The sequence below is a fragment of the Sceloporus occidentalis genome, unplaced genomic scaffold, assembly GCF_023333645.1.
Source record: "Sceloporus occidentalis isolate IW3139 unplaced genomic scaffold, rSceOcc1.0.p SCAF_90, whole genome shotgun sequence".
NCBI classification, from domain to species: domain Eukaryota; kingdom Metazoa; phylum Chordata; class Lepidosauria; order Squamata; family Phrynosomatidae; genus Sceloporus; species Sceloporus occidentalis.
Window position 1 is genome coordinate 2,288,129 of NW_028317070.1, and position 22,221 is coordinate 2,310,349.

General features: G+C 39.2%; 1 protein-coding gene across 1 annotated transcript in view; it reads right to left on the reverse strand.

Moving 5' to 3' along the window:
- The window catches only part of LOC149284597 (all trans-polyprenyl-diphosphate synthase PDSS2-like), an 88,360-nt gene that overhangs the window by 18,086 nt on the left and 48,053 nt on the right, over positions 1-22,221 (reverse strand). The window contains exons 3-4 of the mRNA XM_089496458.1: positions 20,410-20,608; positions 5,703-5,777 (exon numbers count right to left, since the gene is read on the reverse strand). Coding sequence (XP_089352584.1) covers positions 5,703-5,777; positions 20,410-20,608 — 274 coding nt within the window. The remainder of the gene's footprint in view (positions 1-5,702; positions 5,778-20,409; positions 20,609-22,221) is intronic.

Consider the following 22,221-nt stretch of genomic DNA (forward strand, 5'->3'; position numbering starts at 1 on the left):
AAAGTTTAACCCTTCAGGACCGGCGTTCGCGTACTGCGTCTTCCCTTGAAGACCGCGTTTTTTCTAAATATTTTAATTCCGTGCTCATGATTCGCTTGAAAGTGATCACGTGCACGGAATTGAGGGGGGGTGGCTGCTATGGATCACTGGTCTGGCGGTGACCTATGACCAGGAAGTACCAGGTACGTCCCGGTCTTGAAGGGGTTAGAGGAAACAGACTTCTATTATAACACATTAAATGAATTAATATGCATATTATCAAGTTCCCTTCCATGGCAAAGCATGAAAATGTGGGGTGCAACACCATATTCCGTGGACTTCCTGGACACACTTCTGATAACAGGAGAAACAGCCCCATGCCATTTCATAGCCAATCTCGCGCCTAGGTCACTGTGTGCACATGTACTCCTTTACAGAATATATCACACAGAAACCGAGCAAGAGGAGGCTGGAGGAAACTCCACCCATGCATGTTATGGCATATGATATCTGAAAGGTCCCCCCTGCAAATGCACTGCAAGAATCCCCTCATATGCCTTCGACTGGAGCCTAGCTATTTTCCATTCCGCAGATGTGTTCCGCCAAACATCTCTCTCCTTGCACATGACATACTTACCGCCAGCCAGTTCGAGAGCTGGTTCGGCGACTTTTGCAGGTGGGAGTCTATTGAGACCCCCATGAGCATGTGTGGAAAGTCAAAAGAAGCACTTCCCTGCCACTGACTGGTTGTTTAAGTAGCCTTTCATTGGTGAGAATACACAGACCATGGAGGAAGTAGGTAGCTGCAGCTTCTACTTAAAGTGATTTTGCCTTAATATGCATTCTTCTTTAAACTGTGATCCCTTAACATGTGGTTGAGATGGCATATGTGTAAAGCATGTGGGTAAGTATTTTGAATTAGTTGGGAAAGTTTCTATAAGTTAAAGACATTGGCATAATTTGTAGGAAGTGTTGGAAGCATACTTAAATTGACTTTTTCCTTAAATATTATGTCATTCTACAAGAGACCATCCCTCCTCTTCTATCTTTAGCCCTGTAAGAATGAACTGTCTAAATAAGCTTCCTACAGACTTGAGTTCTTCTAACTCAATACATATATATAATATATATATATATATATACACACATACATACATGCGCATACATATAGACATACACACATATATATATATATATGATCTATATATAAACATGCACACAAACAGTACTTACCACATCCTCCACTTCCCTCCTGCAGCTTCCTCACTGAGCAGCGATCTGATTGGGTCCCGCAGTGCACGGCTCTCATCCTTCCTCACTGACACTGTGCGCCAAGAATTCATGTAATTTCTGGGCGCACAGTGTCAGCGAGGGAGCATGATGGGTGCACGCTGCGGGACCTGATTGGATCGCTGATTCGTGGGGCTTCATACCTCTCACCTTGACCAGTCAGAACGCTGGGGCCCAGGAGCAATCGCTTCATGTGCTCTGCCATTAATCCAGCCCTGACCACAACTCTCATACAAGACAACTTTAGTGAAGAAAAATCCAGTGCCTTATTGGGCACTGCCACATGAATATGTTGTCTCTCCACTGAAACTTGATGAAAATAATTTTGATACTGAAATAATGTTAGTGTAAGAATTTACACTGTGAGGAGGGATTCAAGACATCTTGCATTCTTTAAAATGATTTCTATTTTCTAAGCAAGCAGAATGACAATATAACTAATGTCAAAATATATTTAGTAATAACTAGGGCTGCAACTAACGATTATTTTAATAATCGATTCGTTGGCCGATTATTTTTTCGATTAATCGAATAAAAAAATGCTATTTTTTTTCAATTTTAAAAAATGTAATAAAAAAGGTACAATTTACACTTTCATCTCTTTATTGCAATGGCATTTCTCTATTCACCTTCTTATTTTACTGACATAATAATAAGAGCTACAAGAACCCAAACACTGTGTTTCTCAAACTAGGTCTTAAAACAAAGTTATTAGTAAATATTAATTCATATGTTAACTATTTTTCCTATTTAATAAAAACTGAGAAAAAAGTTTATATTTTCTTTTATTTACCAAACTGCCCCCAGTTATGCACATCTGGCCCCCAGCTTGCCACTCTGCCCCCATATATGCCTTATACCTCTTATATGCCAGATTCCACTGTGCCCCCTGATATGCCACTGTACCACTATAACTCACCCATACACCACTCTGGCTCCTCCCCCTCCCAGACACCACTCTGGCTCCTCCCCCTCCTAGACACCACACTGGCTCCCCCTCCCATACACCACTCTGGCTCCTCCCCCTTCCACACTCCACTCTGGCTCCTCCCCTCCCATACATCACTCTGGCCCCTCCCCCTCCCATACATCACTTTGCCTCCCCCCCTCCCATACATCACATTGCCTCCTCCCCCTCCCATACATCACTATGCCTCCTCCTCCCTCCCATACACCACTTTGCCTCCTCCCCCCTCCCATACACCACTTTGCCTCCTCCCCCCTCCCATACACCACTTTGCCTCCTCCCCCCTCCCATACTCCACTCTGCCTCCTCCCACCTCCCATACTCCACTCTGCCTCCTCCCACCTCCCATACACCACTTTGCCTCCTCCCCCCTCCCATACACCACTTTGCCTCCTCCCCCCTCCCATACTCCACTCTGCCTCCTCCCACCTCCCATACTCCACTCTGCCTCCTCCCCCCTCCCATACTCCACTCTGCCTCCTCCCCCCTCCCATACTCCACTCTGCCTCCTGTCAGCAACGGAGGTTCACAAGACACCAGGGAGCCGGGTAGAGAGGCAGTGGCGTATGGGAGGGGGAGGAGCCAGAGTGGTGTATGGGAGGGTGGCTCCCATAAACCCCTCTGACTCCTCCCCCCCTCCCATACACCGGTCTGCCTCTCTACCCGGGTCCGTTGCTGACAGGCACTTTCACTGCAGCTTCATAGAAGCCTCGGCGTAAGTGAAGGTGAGTAACGGAGGCTGTCTGTGCGATACACCAATACCCTCAATGCATATCAACAGTATATATTTGATCAAAGTTCCTCGACAGAAAATAGGTTTGTCATTGTTAGCGAAGTGAAATAATACCGCTGGAAAACAGATTAGATGAGGGAAATGGTTTTCATCTGCTGTCAAATTCTATGTTTCTATGCAGTTATGCATAAAACATACCATACACAGCCATACTACTGATTTTATTTTTGTTGCGTTTTTTAACTGCAAATTTATTCTCAAAATTACCCCTACTTTCACACTGAAAAGAAAAAAAAAAGATCAGATTCCTGGAGGCCCCGTGGACCTACATGAATTATACCATCTCATCGCACACAGCTATAACAAGACCTCATTACTGAATTTCACCCTCTATTATGCACAAGGCAAGATGATGATTGTGGCAAATGAAGCAATTTTTACTTCATACGGTATTCTGACATTATTATTAAGATAACTTTAGCAACTGGTGGGAAATAACATTTTGAAATATGGGCAAATGATTCACATATCACATCTCTGATAAAAACATCCAGTAGCTTAACTGCATAACTAGTTACATTTATGCCTATCGCATTGTTCATAATATGAGTAGATAAAGCTGATTACAGAATCATTTCATTTGTTTGAAGAAAAGGTTTCTTTGGACTCAAATTCGTAACTAGTTAATAAAGAATTTGAAAAATGAAATTTTTTTATAAAGAGAAGGTGAACTGAAAATATTCTGTAAATGTAGTACAGATTCCACTTGACAACTAAGCAATAAAATAATCAAATCATAAAAAGGAAGCCAGGCAAATCATAGCTATTTTACAAAGGGCATTTAGTGGAAAATAACCAGGGAAGTTTTTTTGTAATATTAATCTCTAAATCTTCTTGTTGATTTCTTGTTAATCCTCAGGATCCATTTTATCGTTCCAATTACAGTTTTGTTATTATCACTAGGTGCAGGGGAGGGAGATAACCAGCCTCATCAAAGTCTGGATACCAGGCATGACCTTGTATGACATTCTGTGATCAAAGATGGGGCCCCAGTTTGACAGCATGTAATGGCCTGTACATCTACAGTGCTATAAAAAAGTACTTACACATATCCGTTTTGTTCTATTATTGCATACTTGTCACACTTAAATGTTACAGATCATGAAACGAATTATAACAGACAAAGTAAACCGGAGTAAATGATTTCACGTACAGAAGGAAAAAAGCCTGTCGTCCCTATGTGAAAAAGTAACTATCCCCTTAGCTACTAAATAAACCAAGTAACCCAAGTTAATTGATAATTGGGTTTAATTTTACTAGACACACCCAGGCATGATTATTGCCAGCCCTGTTGAATCTAAACATTAGATTAAATAGAACCTGTCTTGCAAAGTTAAGTAGGCTAAAAGGTCTCGAAAAGAAACCCATGAGGCCGCCATCTAAAGAAATTCAAGAACAGATGGCAGTCAGTCACCGACATCTATCATTCATTGACTCTGGAAATGGTTACAAAGCCTAGGACCCCAGCAAACCACTGTGAAAACCATGGTCGGCCTACCTAAATCCCACAAAGAGTGCATCGCTGCTTTGCGGCTTCAGGACCTGGGCAACTTTCTATAATTGATAGATTATTGAATTCATGGTTCTATCAGAAAATAATAAAAGAGAATTTCCAGTCAACAGCTCAACGGCAGTTTGTTTATGTAGCAGGATCATGATCTGAAGCACACAAGCAAGTCTTCCTCTGAATGGCTCAAAAATAGTGGCATAGTGAAAGTCCTGACTTGCATCCGATTGAGATGCTGTAACATGACCTTAAAAAGGCAGTTTATCCTAGAAAACCCTCCAATGTGGCTGCATTAAAACAATTCTACCATGAAGAGTCCACCAACATTCCTCCACAGCCATGTAAGAGACTCATTGCCAGTCATCACAAATGTTTGATTACAGTTGTTGCCCCCAAGGGTGGCACAAGCAGTTATCAGGTTTAGGGGGGCAATTACTTTTTCATATAGGTGATATAGGTTTCGATTAACTCTTTACATTCAATAAATGAAATTATAATTTAAAGGTGGATTTTGTCAGTCTTATATTAAAATTAGTTGTATGGTCTAAAACATTTAAATGCGACAAATAATAAAAGGTAGAAGAAATCGGGAAGGGGCCAATTACTTTTGCACAGCATGTCAGAGACTTGTGTGTTTTTTGGATGTAGCTAAGACACGCAATAAGATTACCATGCAACTTGATTTTCGAGTAACTGTGTTCACATGAAGTTCAGAACGGTCCAATAGTGACCATACTCAAGATTGTAAGTCTACAAATATGCATGCAGACATTTGAAGTAAAAAAAAACACCTGCTATTTGATGCTTATTCTGTATCTTATTTACGGATTATTGTAAATACTTACAAAAATCTTGATAACAGACTTTTGCAGTTGTTTAGGGTCATTGGAAGCTTGAGCGTGGCCTGCCTGTTTTATTTTTTTCTAATCAATAGTAATCTGCTTCACTCACTAATATATATACAAGAAAGTATTGTTGTGTTTTTTCTTCTTAGCTTCCCTCTTAGTGCAGCACTAAACTAGGATATGTAACAGTGACTTTAAAACCATTAGAGGGTTTGTTTAGTTGGAGTAAGGTAATGTACCACTTGATTGTGCCACTATCATTTGATGCCACAGAACAGGGTGAATTCCAGGGACAAAATAAAAACAGTTCAGCAACCTTACCTCTGGCAAGTAGGAATTTTCATAATATATTCCTTGCACCAGGTCCCCAATGGCGCTAGAAACAAGTTCCACAACCTAAAACAAAAACATATGAATTGTAATATAACACAGCTGTATGGTAACATAACGTAATACAATGATAAGTATCGTCGCCTGTAACTTATCAAATCTAATTCCAATAAAAACATATTCAACAAGCTATTACCATTCGCCTAAACAGCTAACAATAAATCATAAGCCAGGACTGTTCGTTTGAAAGGGACACACTTCAGCTATCCTATGCACATTAATGCAAATCATAGCTAAGTGGTCCATTTAAGTCTTCCTTATGAGTGCATGGAGTATTCGACAATGCGTGGAAAGCGTTGCCACTGACTGCAGTGAGAGCACTTTTTTGCCACTGATTGGCAGCTTCAACCAGCCAATCAATGGTATAAAAACTCAACTACAGAGGAGACAGGGCTCTGCAGCCATGGATCTGCAGCGTCAACTAATGGTAAGTCATAAATATTTCTTTTTCTTCCTAGTTTAATGACGACCCTGACCCTTTTAAGGTGATTTTTTTTGTAGGTTAAAGGGCTCGTGGGAATCATTGTATGCATGCATGTAGAATATTGTATAATTAAAGGACAGTCTAAAAGACCCCCCTAAAAATGTCATTCAATCCAGCCCTAGAGTTGGCTGGTGGTGTACACATGGATGGATCTCTCCAGTAAGGCAATAAGCTGGCAGCGGATTGATTCTGATGAATCCCTCAAGGAATCTACATGTAAAAATAGGCACACTTTAATGTGACACTGACATACCGTGTTATATTAAAGTGCATATGATGGCTAAAACTTTAGGGTTACTGCTGATTCAATGTTGAATTTTACCTTCCATATTGTTAGAATTAACAATATCCAATGATGTTGCATTAAATACTTCTTCTAAGCCAGTGGTTCTCAACCTTCCTAATGCCGCGACCCTTTAATACAGTTCCTCATGTTGTGGTGACCCCCAACCATAAAATTATGTAATTATATATATTGTGAAATGTGTTTTCCGATGGTCTTAGGCGACCCCTGTGAAAGGGTCGTTCGACCCCCAAAGGGATCGCCACCCACAGGTTGAGAACCACTGTTCTAAGCAAACGTATTTGATGTTTACAGAGGCAAACTCATTTTACACTAAAACATGAACAACGTCCTCTTGTAATCCAAGTATGGCGCCAAATATTGGTCTAATTTTTATATGTGAGCAGTTATATTGCAAAGATATCTTATCTGAAAAAGAAGACCTAGATGAAAGCACAAATGCTTCCAGTTCAAGTGGAAGCAGTGCGGCCATTATAAATACGTGCCAAATGCAATAATAAAAATTCCTCTAGGCTACTCCATCTGTTTTAATATGAAGACAAGGGACACACCTTGCTGCAGGGAGAAGTCAGCCATCTGAAGATCATTTGCTGCCTTATGTCATCTCCCTCAATGCTAACACCGCATATCCCTTTGCTGTTCTACAGAGCTGACCTGTCACAGCTGATCCACGTCCAACAAACATGTATTCATAGTAGCACATTGCAAACATTAACGTGGTGAAGGGAAACTTCATCTGCGATACAGGGGTTTTCTTTATGAAATCAATGTTTTAACGCATCCCGGAACAAGCATGCAAATATTTCCATATTTTGATGGAATTTGTCATACTCTTTGCTTCCTCATCAGGAAGTATTTATAGGGGCAAGAGGAGTTTACGTGTACCTAATTACTGCAATTTCTGAAAGGTACAGCAGTTGGAAATAATACAGTTTAACCTTAAGTAACTTTAGATTAAATTATATGTTTTAAGCACACAAATATACAAATGAAAAAAAGTATCTATTTTGCTCTCTAAGCAATGTCAATAATGTAATAAAATCTGCCCCATACACAGAGCATTAATACTCATCCTGAAGGGAGCTTATAAACACATTTAGCTAACAGAACTAGATTATCCAAACATACGCAAAACATATTTACTGAAAGCGAATGCCTAGAATACAGAAAGGAAGCAAACAATGGATCTAGTTATCAGACAAATGCTTCCCTAGTTACTCTTAACCCCCTAGTGGCTGTTTTGAGAAGTACATCAACAAAACAAGTTCTTTGTAGTCCCCATACAATAAGTCAAAGCAGACCAGAGTGTGATGGCTCCCTTGGTGCTCTTGACAGCCTTTCCCTTTATGCAAGATAACTGCAGTCTTACTCTGGTGACTATGTGAACATCGGTGAAAGCAACTGCAAACACTTTAACAAGCATCACAAATGATTTTTTTTTTTTTTTTTAAAAAGCTAATGAAGGCACTTTCATTTAGAATATAATTTATGTCATTGTCAGTTTGCTATAACAACATGTCTTGAACTTGAAGATAAATAAAAATAAAAAATGTTGAAAGAAAAGTATATAGAAGCTGTGGTTGACTGCAAATCCAATGTACCAATTTCAAACCAGTATAGCTCCAGGCTACCCCTTCAGCTGCTTTCAAAGTTTTCGGTTCTTGAATGTTTAATTTCCTATGCGTGCACTTCAGAGGAAATCCAATCCTCAGCCTCTGCTTCCTATAACTCTGCCTAGTTCTGATTGAATTAAGGGATTTTGTTTCAGTCTTTATCATTCTTGTAATTGAAGACATCAAGCTGAAGGATGTAGCCCTAAATAACCCTATACCTCTCGGTATCACAATCCACCTTTATTTGATAATAAAACTTCCTAAAGACCTATTGTGTTTCAGCTTTTTTTTTTTTTTTTTTAACCCCCCCAACCCATATTAACCCATTTACAGGCAAAAAAAAGAAAACTCAAAGACACTACTGCACTGAACAAGTTTTTTTATACCTGTGTGTTTATTACAAATACGCAGATGAAATACAGTAGCCCTTTTCTTACCCATGATTATTTGCCATGTTTGTAACCTATTCTACCCTAAAGACTTGTAATTAGATACAATGGAAATATTGCAGAAACAGGATTCAGCCAGAAAAGGACAATGTACCTAAAGAATGGCCACATGTGTTGAGTTATTTAACTGAGGAACGCAAGTAAAATAAGGGGCTTTCCACCCCTCTATTTTTCCCAAAAAGGTATCAGATAAGCCCTACTCCCAAATCCTACAGGATTGGATATCGCCAATATGTCTACAACAGGGTGAAACCAAATGCCAAACAACATATTGAATTACAGAATACACTGGAAACATCTTGAGACTATTCTGATGGCTGAGACACAGAGCATAGATCAATCAATCACTAATAATTCCTATGGTTTGTGCGGATGACTGTCTTGAGTCTGGTACTGGTAAGAAGAGGAGGAATGTAGAAAGACACAAAGTACACTCGAAATGTCAAAGTGATAGAATGAACGTCAATGCTGAATACTTAGCTTTTTCTCCATCACCTGAAATATGAGCACCGATTCCCTGTTTTAATCAAAATTACTACTAGAATGTTAAATTCCTTTATGAGAAAAATGGATAGTGTTATATGAGCTGAAGAGAAAATGGATACTTAATCAAAGCTGATACCTTTTATTTGGCCAACATAAAAGAAGATGTAAAGTTACATAAGCTTTCAGGACCTCAGATGTCTTTTTCTGATGCAACGGTATCAAGGAACTGAATGGAACCGATCGTCACTTGGCAACCACAGGTCAGATATCCTTACCTTTTTATGAATGGCCTTATTTACATATTTATCATTTTTCTTTACACTGACACCGTTATGCAAATCACTGTTTTTTTCCTGATTTGTGTTTTTGACAGGGCCCCTGGGTAGCAACACTAAGCCACTGGCTGCATGCTGGCAAAAGTACCAACGTACCTGTTGTCAAGCTGATTATGCCTGGGTGTATCTGGGAATCACCCAGTGTTGGCCTTCCCCGGTGCTCCCACTCTCCTGTTTCTTATAGGAGACAGAAATGGTATGTGGCCACAATAAAGTAGCAGGGCCAACCATGGATAGGAGCAGGGCTAGCACTATTTAGACTTTGAAAGAGCGGAGAGTTGGCCGAAGAATGGTAGGTTACAGGTGTGACCAAACACTGCTCCGCTTCCCAGTGACCTAAGTCTGATTGAAGGTCACTCGGTAACCTCCCGTCTCTATGCTTGGAGCAGTGTGGGCCTTCATCTATACCTAGTTTACTGCATCTTCTGCATCAGTTTGAGAATGAGTTGCAAAGATTTGTTGATGCATGCTGGTAAGGAGAGAGGTAATCTCAGTAAAAAATACTACAAAAATCTTACGAACTGTATGTTAAAAATGTTAATGTAATAGACAGTTGCTTAAACTCAATCAAGCTCTAAAACAGTTGACCCTACGCTACCAAGCCATATTGTCTATCTGTATTATCTGTATATCATATTGTTTAAATCTGTGCGATATCAAAGCTGTAATCCGAGATGAAAAAAAACAACACATTTTCTGGTTATATTGCATTAATTGGCCATTTTGTCCAGAAACAATTTTTTAATGAATACAAGATGTCAGTTCCAATACACCTATTTTGCTTGCTAAACTTTCATAGTTTGTGTCCAATGTCATTGTATAAACAAACCTTGGTCCACCCCAAAGAGAACAGACATAAGGGAAGCCCGCGTGTAACCCAGAGCTAGATATTCCATCAAAATTTTTTTTACAACTTCCGTTGATTTAATAGATCAACATTTTGAGTTAAAAATGGGTGGTATGATCTGGAACTCCACAAAAAAAACTTAGCTGTCGTTGGTACCTGACGCCAGTCCGCCTTTCCTTTATGGTCACTGGTTACTCCAGATCTTGTTGGAGAGGGTGTGGCCATGATGGCACAATGTTACACATGTGGTGGTCTTGTCCTGTATTAATTCCATTGTGGAGGAAGTTATTCTCCATAATCGGTTCCCTACTTCACATTAGACTAGACCCTCTCCCGGAAACTGCACTACTACATATGTTCCCGGAGCCCCCCCCCCGGTCCTGTCCGTAAATTGGTTGTCCATTTTTTTATAGCTGTAAAGCTATGTATTGCACGCTCGTGGAAATCTGCCGCCCCTCCACTTTTATCTGAGGTTTTGACTGTCTTGGATAGGCACTGCTCCTTAGAAAAAATGTCACATCAATCCTCTCTTTCCTGTGAACTATATCAAAAAATTTGGTCTCCCTGGCTCAATAATCGTGATACTATTTCCCTTGATGATTGATTCACGCATTTATTTACATTATGTCCATTACTGTGATTATTGCTTACAGTCCCACCCGACTTTCTTATGTTTTGTATTACCTTTTTTTTGTTTGGTTTTCTGAAAAAAGATTTAATTCGGATTCATCATTTTTCACTCTGTACTGATTTAGTGACAACATATCGCACCAGCCTGCAGGCTCACTCACTTTTATTTGTCGATACGGATCCAATGTATCTTTACTTGTTTCTTTCTGTATCATTGTATCTTATTATGGATTCCTCTGTACTTATTCTGCAGCATTTTATGGGATCATTTTCCTTTTTTGACTGCGGACACTAGATGTATGTATTTTCATTCTCTTGTCTACGAATCCGAATAAAAAATGTTATTCAAAAAAAAAAAAAAAATGGGTGGTATGAGACAGAAGTATTATATGCTGTAATTGCCTTGAAAAAAAATTGGCCCTTTAAAGATTTAGCAGATTTTAGAACAGCCATGGCTTCTATTTTAAATGAAATTATTAAGTATAATGTGATTTCTATACAATAATTGAAAAATCAATCTCTGCAATTTTACATAGGATTTCTTTCACATGTTATATATCACTGTTCAGTTTATTTAGTGGTTGGTTGAGAAACTTATTTTAGGATGTAATAGTGCAATCTAAGGTCATGTAGGAGTTAAAAAACATATCACACAAAGAGAGTCACAAGTAAATATTTTATGTTTCCGACAAATTACATTTAGATTGTGATCGTAACGTGTTCATTTAATAGCATGGGCAAAAGAGCCATGAAACATTCAATGTTCTAGGCATTTTAAATATCACAGAAAAAGAGAATTTTGATGTAATACTGCAACGGTACACAAGAAACTTGGCTTGGGGTATTTTAGTCATGTCCAAAAGGAGTACCTGTGACCTTGTAAACTGTCTAAACAGGAAGAAAAACAAATTGCATTTGCTATGAAAGAGCCTCATTTCAGCTTCTTGACTGCAATAAACAGTAGCAAATTGATTTGTGAATGAAATCAGTCAATGCCGGACAGCGTAAAGTGACAACAATGATATTTCTAAGTGGTGTTAACTATTCCGTACAGGCAGTTTTGTCTTGTCAATATAACAGCCATTTAACTGCTGACAGATGGCATACACAAAACTGTGTGGAAGAGGTCTGCGGCACAAACAGGAGCAAATCATTACATTTCTGCTTTATTCAACGAGCGACAAGGGAGATTCTAACAAGCAAATGAAACAGTTAAATACCACACATTTGTAAGCTTTCTACTGCTGAAGACGACAACAAGTCTGCCTGCAACCGCTCCTATTCGTAGGCAGACGCCAAGGAGCCCGTCCCCTACTACTCATAGCCAACAATTTAACCATATGAATAGACAGAAGCAGCAGGCTAACGGTTGCCACAGTCACCAGAAGGCCAGTCAGAGCAACCATAGAACATTCTGAACAACCCATTGGCTCCGCGCCTTGTATATCGCCCATTTGTGCCTCGCCCACTTATACGTCACCTCTTTTAATCACTTAACACCAATGACGTGCCTGGCACGTCATGGGGTTAAATAAGCTTACAATGATCACTTTCTTCTCTCAAATGGTGTTGCTGCAATGCCCTCATATTGACGGCTGGCTGCTTAAAAAGAACGTAAGTGAAGATCGCCTCCTAAGCTTAGATGTGTTTCTGAAGCGACTCAATACTAAGGCATTCAGCAACATACACAAAACAATCCGGGGTCCTGAGAGTAATCGCAACCGCGATAGGGAGAGGCATGCTGCCTCTCATAAGATGCTGGCGCCCACTACAAAGTAAAAGAGTTCCTAGAGTGTCTGTCAGGAGCTCCCGCAGGGGATTGACTACATGCATTGCTGCCAACCATGCAGGTAAATGGAGCCCAGCCTATTAATCACTGTGTGATCAGTTACAATAAACACCTCAGTGATTTCACCATGACAAATAATCCAGTTCAAAGAAAATGTTAAAAAAATTAAATTGTATTGATATGAGCAAGTGATTAAACTTGGCGCTGTATCTTCCCAAAAATCTTAGCATGGAAAAGCATTTGAAATATCTAGTATCTAGTTTTCAAAAAAAAATAAAAAATAAAAAAAATAAAATAAATATATATATATATATATATATATATATATATAGGAAATTTGATGATATGATCAAAAAATGTTATCTGAAGAAAGGCTGCCTTGTTTAAAAAAAAAAAATATAACTTGTGTGGGTACACTAAACAAGAGAGAACAAAAAAAAAAGCTACACACAGAGCCGGCCTTATGTGTTCTGGCTCCCTGTGAGGACTACTCCTCTGGCGCCCCCCATCCCCCCAAAAAAAGAAAGGAAAAAAATCTCCCCCCTCTGCCCCTTCTCACTGCCTTCAATTAAATTAAATTAAAAACTTTATTTAACATGGAGGATGTTAAATAAAGTAAAAAAACAAACAAACAAAAAATCCCCCGATGTTTTAATTTAAGTCCCGGGCAGGCGCCCCTGTTGCCATGCTGCCCTGTGCAGCCGCACAGGTCGAACACCCCTAAGGCCAGCCCTGTACACACAAGCACCACAAAAATGTTAGAACAGCCTTGTTCACCAAGGGTACAAAAAATAAAAAAACAGCCTGGTCCTTAAGATGTTAATTATTATAACAGATGTTTGTTGTGGTAGATTTAGAGGACTAATTGTCATTGTAACAGTAACCAATATTGTAAGCAACACTTTACTAGACTAGCTAATTTTGGATATTTCCAGCTCCCCCTCAATTAAGCTTTTGGATCAAATAATTCATAATGGTAAAATAGTAGATTTTATGTAATTGGCACTTGCAAAAATGCAAGTGCCAATCTTTGTTCTCTGAGCTGTTCAAGCATCGTTTCACAAAGGCCTTTCTTGCATTTTAGTATTAGCAATGTTCTTCATAAACTTTATTTTGAGATTAGGGGACAGCATAAATTTTATTCTGAGATAACGGGACAGCATACATTTTATTCTGAGGTTACAAAACGGAGGAGCTGGAGCCAGGAGGACGCATATATATTATATATAAGGCAGCTGCCGTTCAGGGCTTTCTAGGCGCTCGCTCATTCAGAGCAGTCTCTCTCTCAGGACACAGCAGCTGCCGGAGTGCAGCTCTAGCAGAACCCTTTTCCAAACTGCTGGTCAGGAACACTTACTGTAGGGTACGCAGGGTTTGGAGCGGAGTAATGAGGCCGAGAAGCTGCGGGTTTAAATAGTCCTCTAGAAATCAGCTCCTCCCCACCAATAACAGAGACCCATCCCTCCTCAGTATGTCCAAATGGAATAGTGACTGTCAATCACTACTCATCCCGCCCCTAACCAGGACTTTCTCATCAGTGGAGGCGCACTCCACGTGTGGCGTTTCTCCTGTGCGGCGTTCGCCGCACTGGAGTCCGGGGATGCGGCCTACCGTAGGGCGCAGTGGGCCGCGACCGAAGTCCCGGACGTCCCGCAACTCCACCGTTGGGTGGAGACCTTTGCTGCCGCCGGGGGATTGAGGTAGGACCCTGACACCTACTGACAAGTGCATTGCCACAGACGGTGGTACAGCATAACTCCCATCACTACGTACTGAGCCAGACATTAACGGTGATGCAGTGTATACCATCTCCCATCATTTTTGTTTGCATGTCATTGCTTTTTCACACTCACTCCCACTCACACTTTCTCATACTCCCACTCTAACTCACTCTCTTTCACACACTTTTACTCTCTCCCTCCCTTCTCTACTGACTGCTTTCATACCTCTGTCTTCTTTCCCACAGTTCCGCTTCGTCTGTCTTCTTTCTTCATCCACTTCTAGGTAGTATCAACTACACAATTCTGGAACATGTTCTGGTACATACCGTATATTTTCAGTTCCAGACACATGTGACAACAACTAACAAAATGAACTGTGCAATATTGTTAAACGTGACTGTTCTTGTTTACTTTCAGACAGTGTTTATAACATTGTTTTGTGGTTGTTAAGAGCTAAATGTGAATATAACTGAATGGTGCAAAACTTAGAAAAAGCCCACATAAACCTGCATGGTCAGAATCAAAGCAATGGAACACTAATGCGTTTAAAAGACTAAAAGTCCAAGTCATAAATATTTCTAAATATATTATAAACCATAATCCACCAAGTGTTCCTCTTAAGGAAGGACAGTCCCTTTTCTTCTTCAGATGCCACTCTTTTCTAGGAGGCTCAGAATGCTTGCTAAGAATGAGTAGATCACAGTGTCCTAGGGCCCTTAAAGTTACAGCAGCGTATAGAAACTGCAGAAAATCTGTGCATAGATGAAAAAAATGTAGATAAAGGTATTCTTCTTCTTCCAAATAAAGAACTATATAAATAGCTATCAATGGTTCACAAAGTCACATAAAAGATCATGTAAAGCCCTGGCCCCTGGCCCACCTCTACCCAGATCCCCTAAAGCAGAAACTGTCCCTCTTTGGTTATTTAAAATGTTGGGAGGTACAATTTAACACCATAAATAGATAGGAAATATAAAATAGTTTAAAATCGGTGATACCCGCTTACATTTCAGAACTTATAACACTGTTTAAACTAAGAGGCAAAGTTTGGAACTCTCAAAATTGTTAAGTAACATTGGATAGAATTGCAAGTTTTGTTCCAAACTTAATTGAAAAAGATGGAATATTCTTTCTTTGCAGGATGGTTTACAAGGTCTGATTTGAGCACCGCCAAGGGATTGTATTATAGAGTGCACTGGAAATTTCCATGGGCCAGGGACAATAAAGAGGATGGGGAAAAAAATAACCCAGTGAATTCCACCCAAGCACATTCATTGTTTATTCTTTCATATGTAAAGGAACTAAATCTTAAAAGTAGGTCTTGTGGCATCATACAATAATAAATATAATTTCAGGAATACTATCACTAGATATCAATGAGTTAACTTGCACACTAAGTTGGATAACGATATATGGAAATGTCTACAAGTGGCCAAGATGATTCTGGACACCACTGAAGATATAGGACACGGACCACTAGCAAGTGAACCATATGGTATGGTCTGCTACAAAATTGAATTTATTCACGAAACAGGGAGTTAATTTGGAACTTTCGCATAGAGTTGTGTTTTTAACTCACATACTTCACCATATATTATGAATGGCAAACCCCAGTGAGACTTAGAATAGCTTGGATAGCCCTGTATGATGCCTTCTGAATTTTGAGAACTTCTCTGAATGAACCATGCTTTATGCAGGTCTAGCTCAGCCCTTCTTGCAGGGGAAACCTGTCAGGGATGCATACCCTCGACATTTCATGTGCTGAATCGGGACTATGTTAATGAGGGGTGTAGCTGGAGGCAGGTGGGGCTAAAAGTTGACAAGGGCTGGGTCAGACCATAATAAATTTCACAGATCTTTGGATTGGTCAGAGGAAATCTTTAGCCCACAAAAACAGGACAGTGAGGAACCTAGCTAGGACAGTGCATGAAAAACTGGACCTTTCAGTGGAAAACAGCATGGTTGGGAGGTATGGGGATGGTCCTTTATAATGCATAATTAATTCAGATGGTTAAAAACACAACGCTCCTAGCAACAGTCACACTAGCGAAAAACATTACTGGGTTTTGGTTTCTTAAAGTGAGAAGAAATACTAATTTCACTAACCTGACAGCTTGCAGTCCTTCTTGAAGGAATCACTAGTTTATCCTTCATAATGCATAGCCACAAGGCTCTGTTTACTGAATTACACACTAAACATATATGTCCCAAGAGGTAGGCTTTAGCACTAATTTGCAGTAAACTATGGAGAAGCAGTCCATGGTTCCATTGAAGCCGATTTACACTTTTACACTCACATAAACTGAAATCTATTAAGATCTATTAATGTCTATTAAGATATTTCGCCATCCATAATAAATACATTTTAAGAAATAATGGTTTACATAAATGTGAACGAAAGTCAGAGATATAGCATATAAAATATCCCATCATTACTGCAATCCTTTTTTTCTTTTACTGTTACAATATTCAAAGGATATTAGCACAGATTTAAAAAAACTACCATTTTAATTAACTTTAGACTAAATGTTTAGCATGCCGAAGTGCAGAGAGAACAGATTAATTATAAGAATTATGAACACAGAATTTGTGTTATTTAAAAATCAAAGTGATACCTAAGGCAATTATTTTTTACACTCTGAATATCTACAGTAAAAAAGCCTCGGGGAAAATAATTGACTTTGCTAATTTTACCGCTGGCAATTATTAGATAGCTTTGCATTTCATTATGATTCTGGATATTCACAGCTAATTGCCGGTCCCAAGGGTTGGATTGTGAGGAACATCACTGGGAGTTCAATGAAATACTTTCATACAACATATACCCTTATTAGGAGCGATAAAACACAGCTTTGAAATCGAGGTAGGACACACAACACGCACAATGGGACTTATACCTTATAACACTTAGGTGGGTCTGAGTGTTAGACAAAATAAAATAATAATATATGCATACACACCCATCTCCACAGAAGGAGTGTTAAAGATTAAAAAAAAAAAACAAACAAAAAAAACTTATCAAGATTATATATTATATATGACACTACAGTTCAAAAGTTTAGGGTCACTTAGCTGTATATAGAAGTGATAATTGCTGATAAAGGGCCTCTGTAGACCCATGTAGCTACAATAGTCACTTACCACAATAATAATGTCTACACTCTATTTCTGATCTATCTGATGTTATTTTAAAGGAAACAATTTGTGTGAGGTGAGGGTGATAAGTATAGCTTTAACACTACTATATTAGAACAAACTTCTAGATTTGCACCGTGCAAGTATTAGGTTTGGATAAGTCATGCAAAGTTCAAGTTCAAGTGCAAGTGCAAGAAACTACAGGACAAACGGCTCTGTTTTAGTAGACCTAAGATGAACTGACTTGTATCAAAAGCTGAACGTGAAAGAAACTAAGGTAACATAGTGAGTTAAGCATACCTAGAAACTCTTGGGGTTTCACCTGGAGTCTCAGAGTGAAGCTCTGCTTTTCCAGGTCTCTGAGCCAGATTCTTCTTTCACCATGCTGTGGGGCAGTGTATGACCATGCCCATTACTCGCCCACATTCCACCTACTGCGTGCCCACTTTCCACGCCCAGTTTCTTCCCATGAAAGGCTTTCTGGGGATAGCCCTGCCTTTACACGTGGCTAAGCCTACCTCATGTGCAGCTAGCCCTGCCCATATGTGAAACCACTGCCCCAGAGGAGGTAAATCTCTGGGTAGCTCACTCTGGGAAGTTTCCAAGTATTGAGTTACGTATAAACAGTGTTCCCTGTTAAAATATATGTTCTAAACATAGAACAAAAAGAAGCAAAATGGTGACGCAAATATCAAGGCATTACAGAAACACTGTCATTGCATTAAATGATCTTAGGTCGCAGGCATGTCATTGGTCATTAACCGACTTTTTTTTTGCATGACGTCATTGGTCATTAAGACTCCGGGCGGCAAGACATATTTGACAAGCCCCACTCATTTTCCAGGTTGTGCACATTCCCCACATCTTTGAAATCTGTTTGACGTGCGGCTAATCCTGCGGTTTATTGCAACCACGGCCTGATCATGCTTTGTATAAAAAGGAGATCTGCAGGGGCCCAGCTCTAGAATGCTTACAGGTGTGCCTATTTCTCACACACCCATTCCCTTTAATGCTAAAACTATTAATGAAATTAGTCTTTTCTTCATACATGCAAAAGCTAAAAAAAAAAAGAAAACAATAAATGTAATATGTAGCTCTCCAAATGAAAGCTAAAAATAAATGAGCACAGAGATATAGAATGACATTGTAGATTTACCCCCCAAAAAAACCCACTGAAAACTGAACTTGCACCTTCAGTTAAAAGGAACAATACTATTTAAAAGTATTTAGCAAAGTTTAATTTCCGAGCATTTTTCCTTCTGGGAATATGTACTTCTATAAGGCCAGTCAACAAAACTGTATATGTAACGTAAAGTCTGCAAAGTTGCACCCAAGATGGTGAACACATCTTTTAATTCTGCAAATTCTTAAGCTTTAAATTGCCATAAAAGAAAAATTAAGTTAAATAAATCAAAAAGCTGACCAGTCCATACTATTTTTTTTGGTCAATTCCAATTTTCCCATAAAGATGCATCTAGATCTTGTCTTCTTACTCCTTGTGTGGCCGATCTAACAAAATTATATTTCAATCTCTGGCAAGCGAGAATTTAATGCTTATTGTCCAACAGAACTTGCGTTACAACAGTATTTTCACCAGAAGGTAACAATGCATTGTAGGCATTCCCAGATCAATAAAATGCCCTGGTAATCTTGTTATTGAAGCAGCACCTTTAAATTAAACCATTAGTCTATACAGTATTTAAAAAATATATATATATATATTAAAACAAAATCAGCCTTCTTTTGCTAAGAACCTATGTAGTTGAATCATATTAATCTGTTTACTTGCAAAGAGCTAAGTAACAGTAAACTAAATATGATTGTTTAAAAAAAAAAAAACCACATCTATATGTATCAACATAAGGCCCTAATAACTTATTACATTCATAATGGAGAAATGTGTCCAACAATGTCACACCAGTTGAACATTTCTTAATGATAGCTTAAGAAATGAATGAAGGCCATGGAATCTATGAAGCTCTTGTAATCTTTTATGCATGGGGGATCCAACAAAGGTTTGTCCTCCAATATGTTTTAATCGTGTAAAGTTATGCCTCATTGGTAAAGTTTGCTGGTAATAATCATGTGGCACAAACGTAGGCAATAATAAGCTATAATATTTTGTGTGATTAAACCATTCAAAGAACAAATAAAATAGTAATTCATGTTTTGTCAAAGTGAGTTAAATGTTTCAAATACTGCTTCAGGTATAAAAAAAAATAAATTCCATGTATCTACCCAATTCTGTAATCACTATACAAAATCGTTTAAAAACCTTCAAATTATAAGAGCTTGAACAGAAGACCTACACTGCTGGAACTGAACTTTTAAAATATGGCAGAAGCCAGATTATTTTGCCTATTTTTTGCCTTGCAGCATCAGCAGTGAAGATGAGTCTAGTGGGGGAAAAAAATGAAACAATATTCTTAACCAGACTGCAGATCCTGCATATACAGAAATACTCCCTCTGAATATATTAACAATAAGTCACTTTCTTACTACTCCTAGGAAAAAAAAACCCAAACACTTTTTGCTGGGGCCAAAAAAAGTTAAGAAAAGCCTCATTAATATACCGTAGATGCTTGGACATACCGGAGGGGGTAAATTGCCTTAAGTACAGTAATATTACCAGTGATGCATCTACCTATGACATCAGGCACAGACTCCATAGCGTAAATAAGTTGGTTGGGGAGATCAAAGATCTCCCTTGTAACCGGTCCATTGTGTATACCGGGGGGGGGCTTAATTGCCTGAGCGTGTGTACCAGTGGGATTGCCGTCCCCTGGTGGCTGCATGTACCCAGACATGTTATAGGGGAGCCAGCGTAGTACATTCGGCACTTTACCTTTGTGTTCTGTAGCTGAGCTAATCCAGTACAAGCATTTGCCAATAGGAAGTCTCCGCTCAGAATAGCCATTTTATTTCCAAACTGCATGTCTTTAATGGGCCCGTCACAAGTCTTCAGCTCCCCGATATTTACAATCCCACGATGAACCAAGAAAGCCGTGTGGATCAACTCTGTAATTTCAGCCAGGTTCCTCTGGCTTTGAAGATAAAAACAAGAAAACATGTTTTCAGGAAGGACATTCAAGAATAAATGTTTCTTTTTCTAGAAGTGTTTGAACGAAAATAACAATAAAGCAAGCAAAATTATCACATTAAGCATCATTTAAAATAAGGCAGATTCTAGAAAGTAATTGGATTTTAACCCATCTTCAACAGAAATGGCTTCAGAAAGCGAGGGAATATACTTGGTTTCTTCTTATCACTGTTTCCAAAATACAGATCTGTTTTCCAGTAGCTATGTTTATTTTTTTTATACCCCATTTTCAACCACAATACATAAAATGCAGCAATGTGTACAGTGCTCTAGGCATGAGCTGTCAGCTTTTTTTCCCCCTATCGTATCCATTAATATATTCCCAAGGTATATCAAATTGCTGAAACATCCAGCACAAAAGAACCTCAAAGGTCCAGAGAGATTTATTAGTTTGGGCGAAAGCGGTGTGTTCTAAATACTTATACAAGGACCCATGGGCAATAACATAGAAATAATTCAACATAACTGTGTACTATCTTTTGTGCACACAAACCTGTAAAGCTTTTTAATGCATTAAATGACACACAGAATGCAAATTGAATACTTTATATTTTATGCCTAGGAGCATGAAGTCCATCGCCGACACCAGGTACAATCAAATTCACACAGTCCATTACATTCTCCATTTGCTCAGCCAAGCACTTACCTGCAAACATCTTTTCCACAAGAAACACGTATTATACAAATGCCTGGGACCCTGGATTTGTCATGATATCATAGCTGTCCACAGGGCTTGTTTTTGAACCATAAGGTTATGTACACAAGTGGCAAGTTCTCGCTATGCTCAACGAACTCACAGCTAACTGCTGGCATAGCTAAAAGTTCATTTCTTTATATTTGAATTAAATATAAAGAACCCACCCTTTGGATTTGCATAGACTTAATGGAAGTTAGAGGTATCCTCCTTGGACTTTGTCTAGCAGATTTGAAAATGGATGTCAAACCTCAGCCACCTATGTGTTATGCATCCTTCTGGGGACTTGTTAAGCTGTGTGATGTTTCAGAACTAGCTCTGGGCAACCTTGTTGTTTTGCATTCTTGATAATCATTATATTTTGAAGTTTCCCTACCTTGGCATCAGGCCGCTTTTGTGCAGATACGCTGTCTTGACTGCTGCCACCACCCTCTAGTGTTTCCAATCAATGCGCCTCGGATAGTAAAACAGGATGGCATAAACCTAGTGCCATAAGCCTCTACACAACATAAAATAATGAGCAAGATCTATGTCATCAGAGGAATAGATCTGCCTGCTCCCTCTGCCAGAGATAAACTATAACTTGCAGAACACAGGAGTTAGTTAAAAGTTGCACGCACTACTTAGCTCTCTCAGTCTCCCCCAAATTGTATTTACATCTATTTACATGTCTTGAACTTACAGCTTTAAGTTTTTCCATTTCTAGAGCCCTACCAATATTTCCGTTGTCTGCTCCACCAGTGCTTGAGCACCTACATCTTCCTCACAACCAAAACAGTGAGCTGTCGAAGTTCGATTACAAGTCTCAAGGCTTTTATACCAATCTCAAGGAAAATGGGCAGATTTTCTGGGGGGACACATTC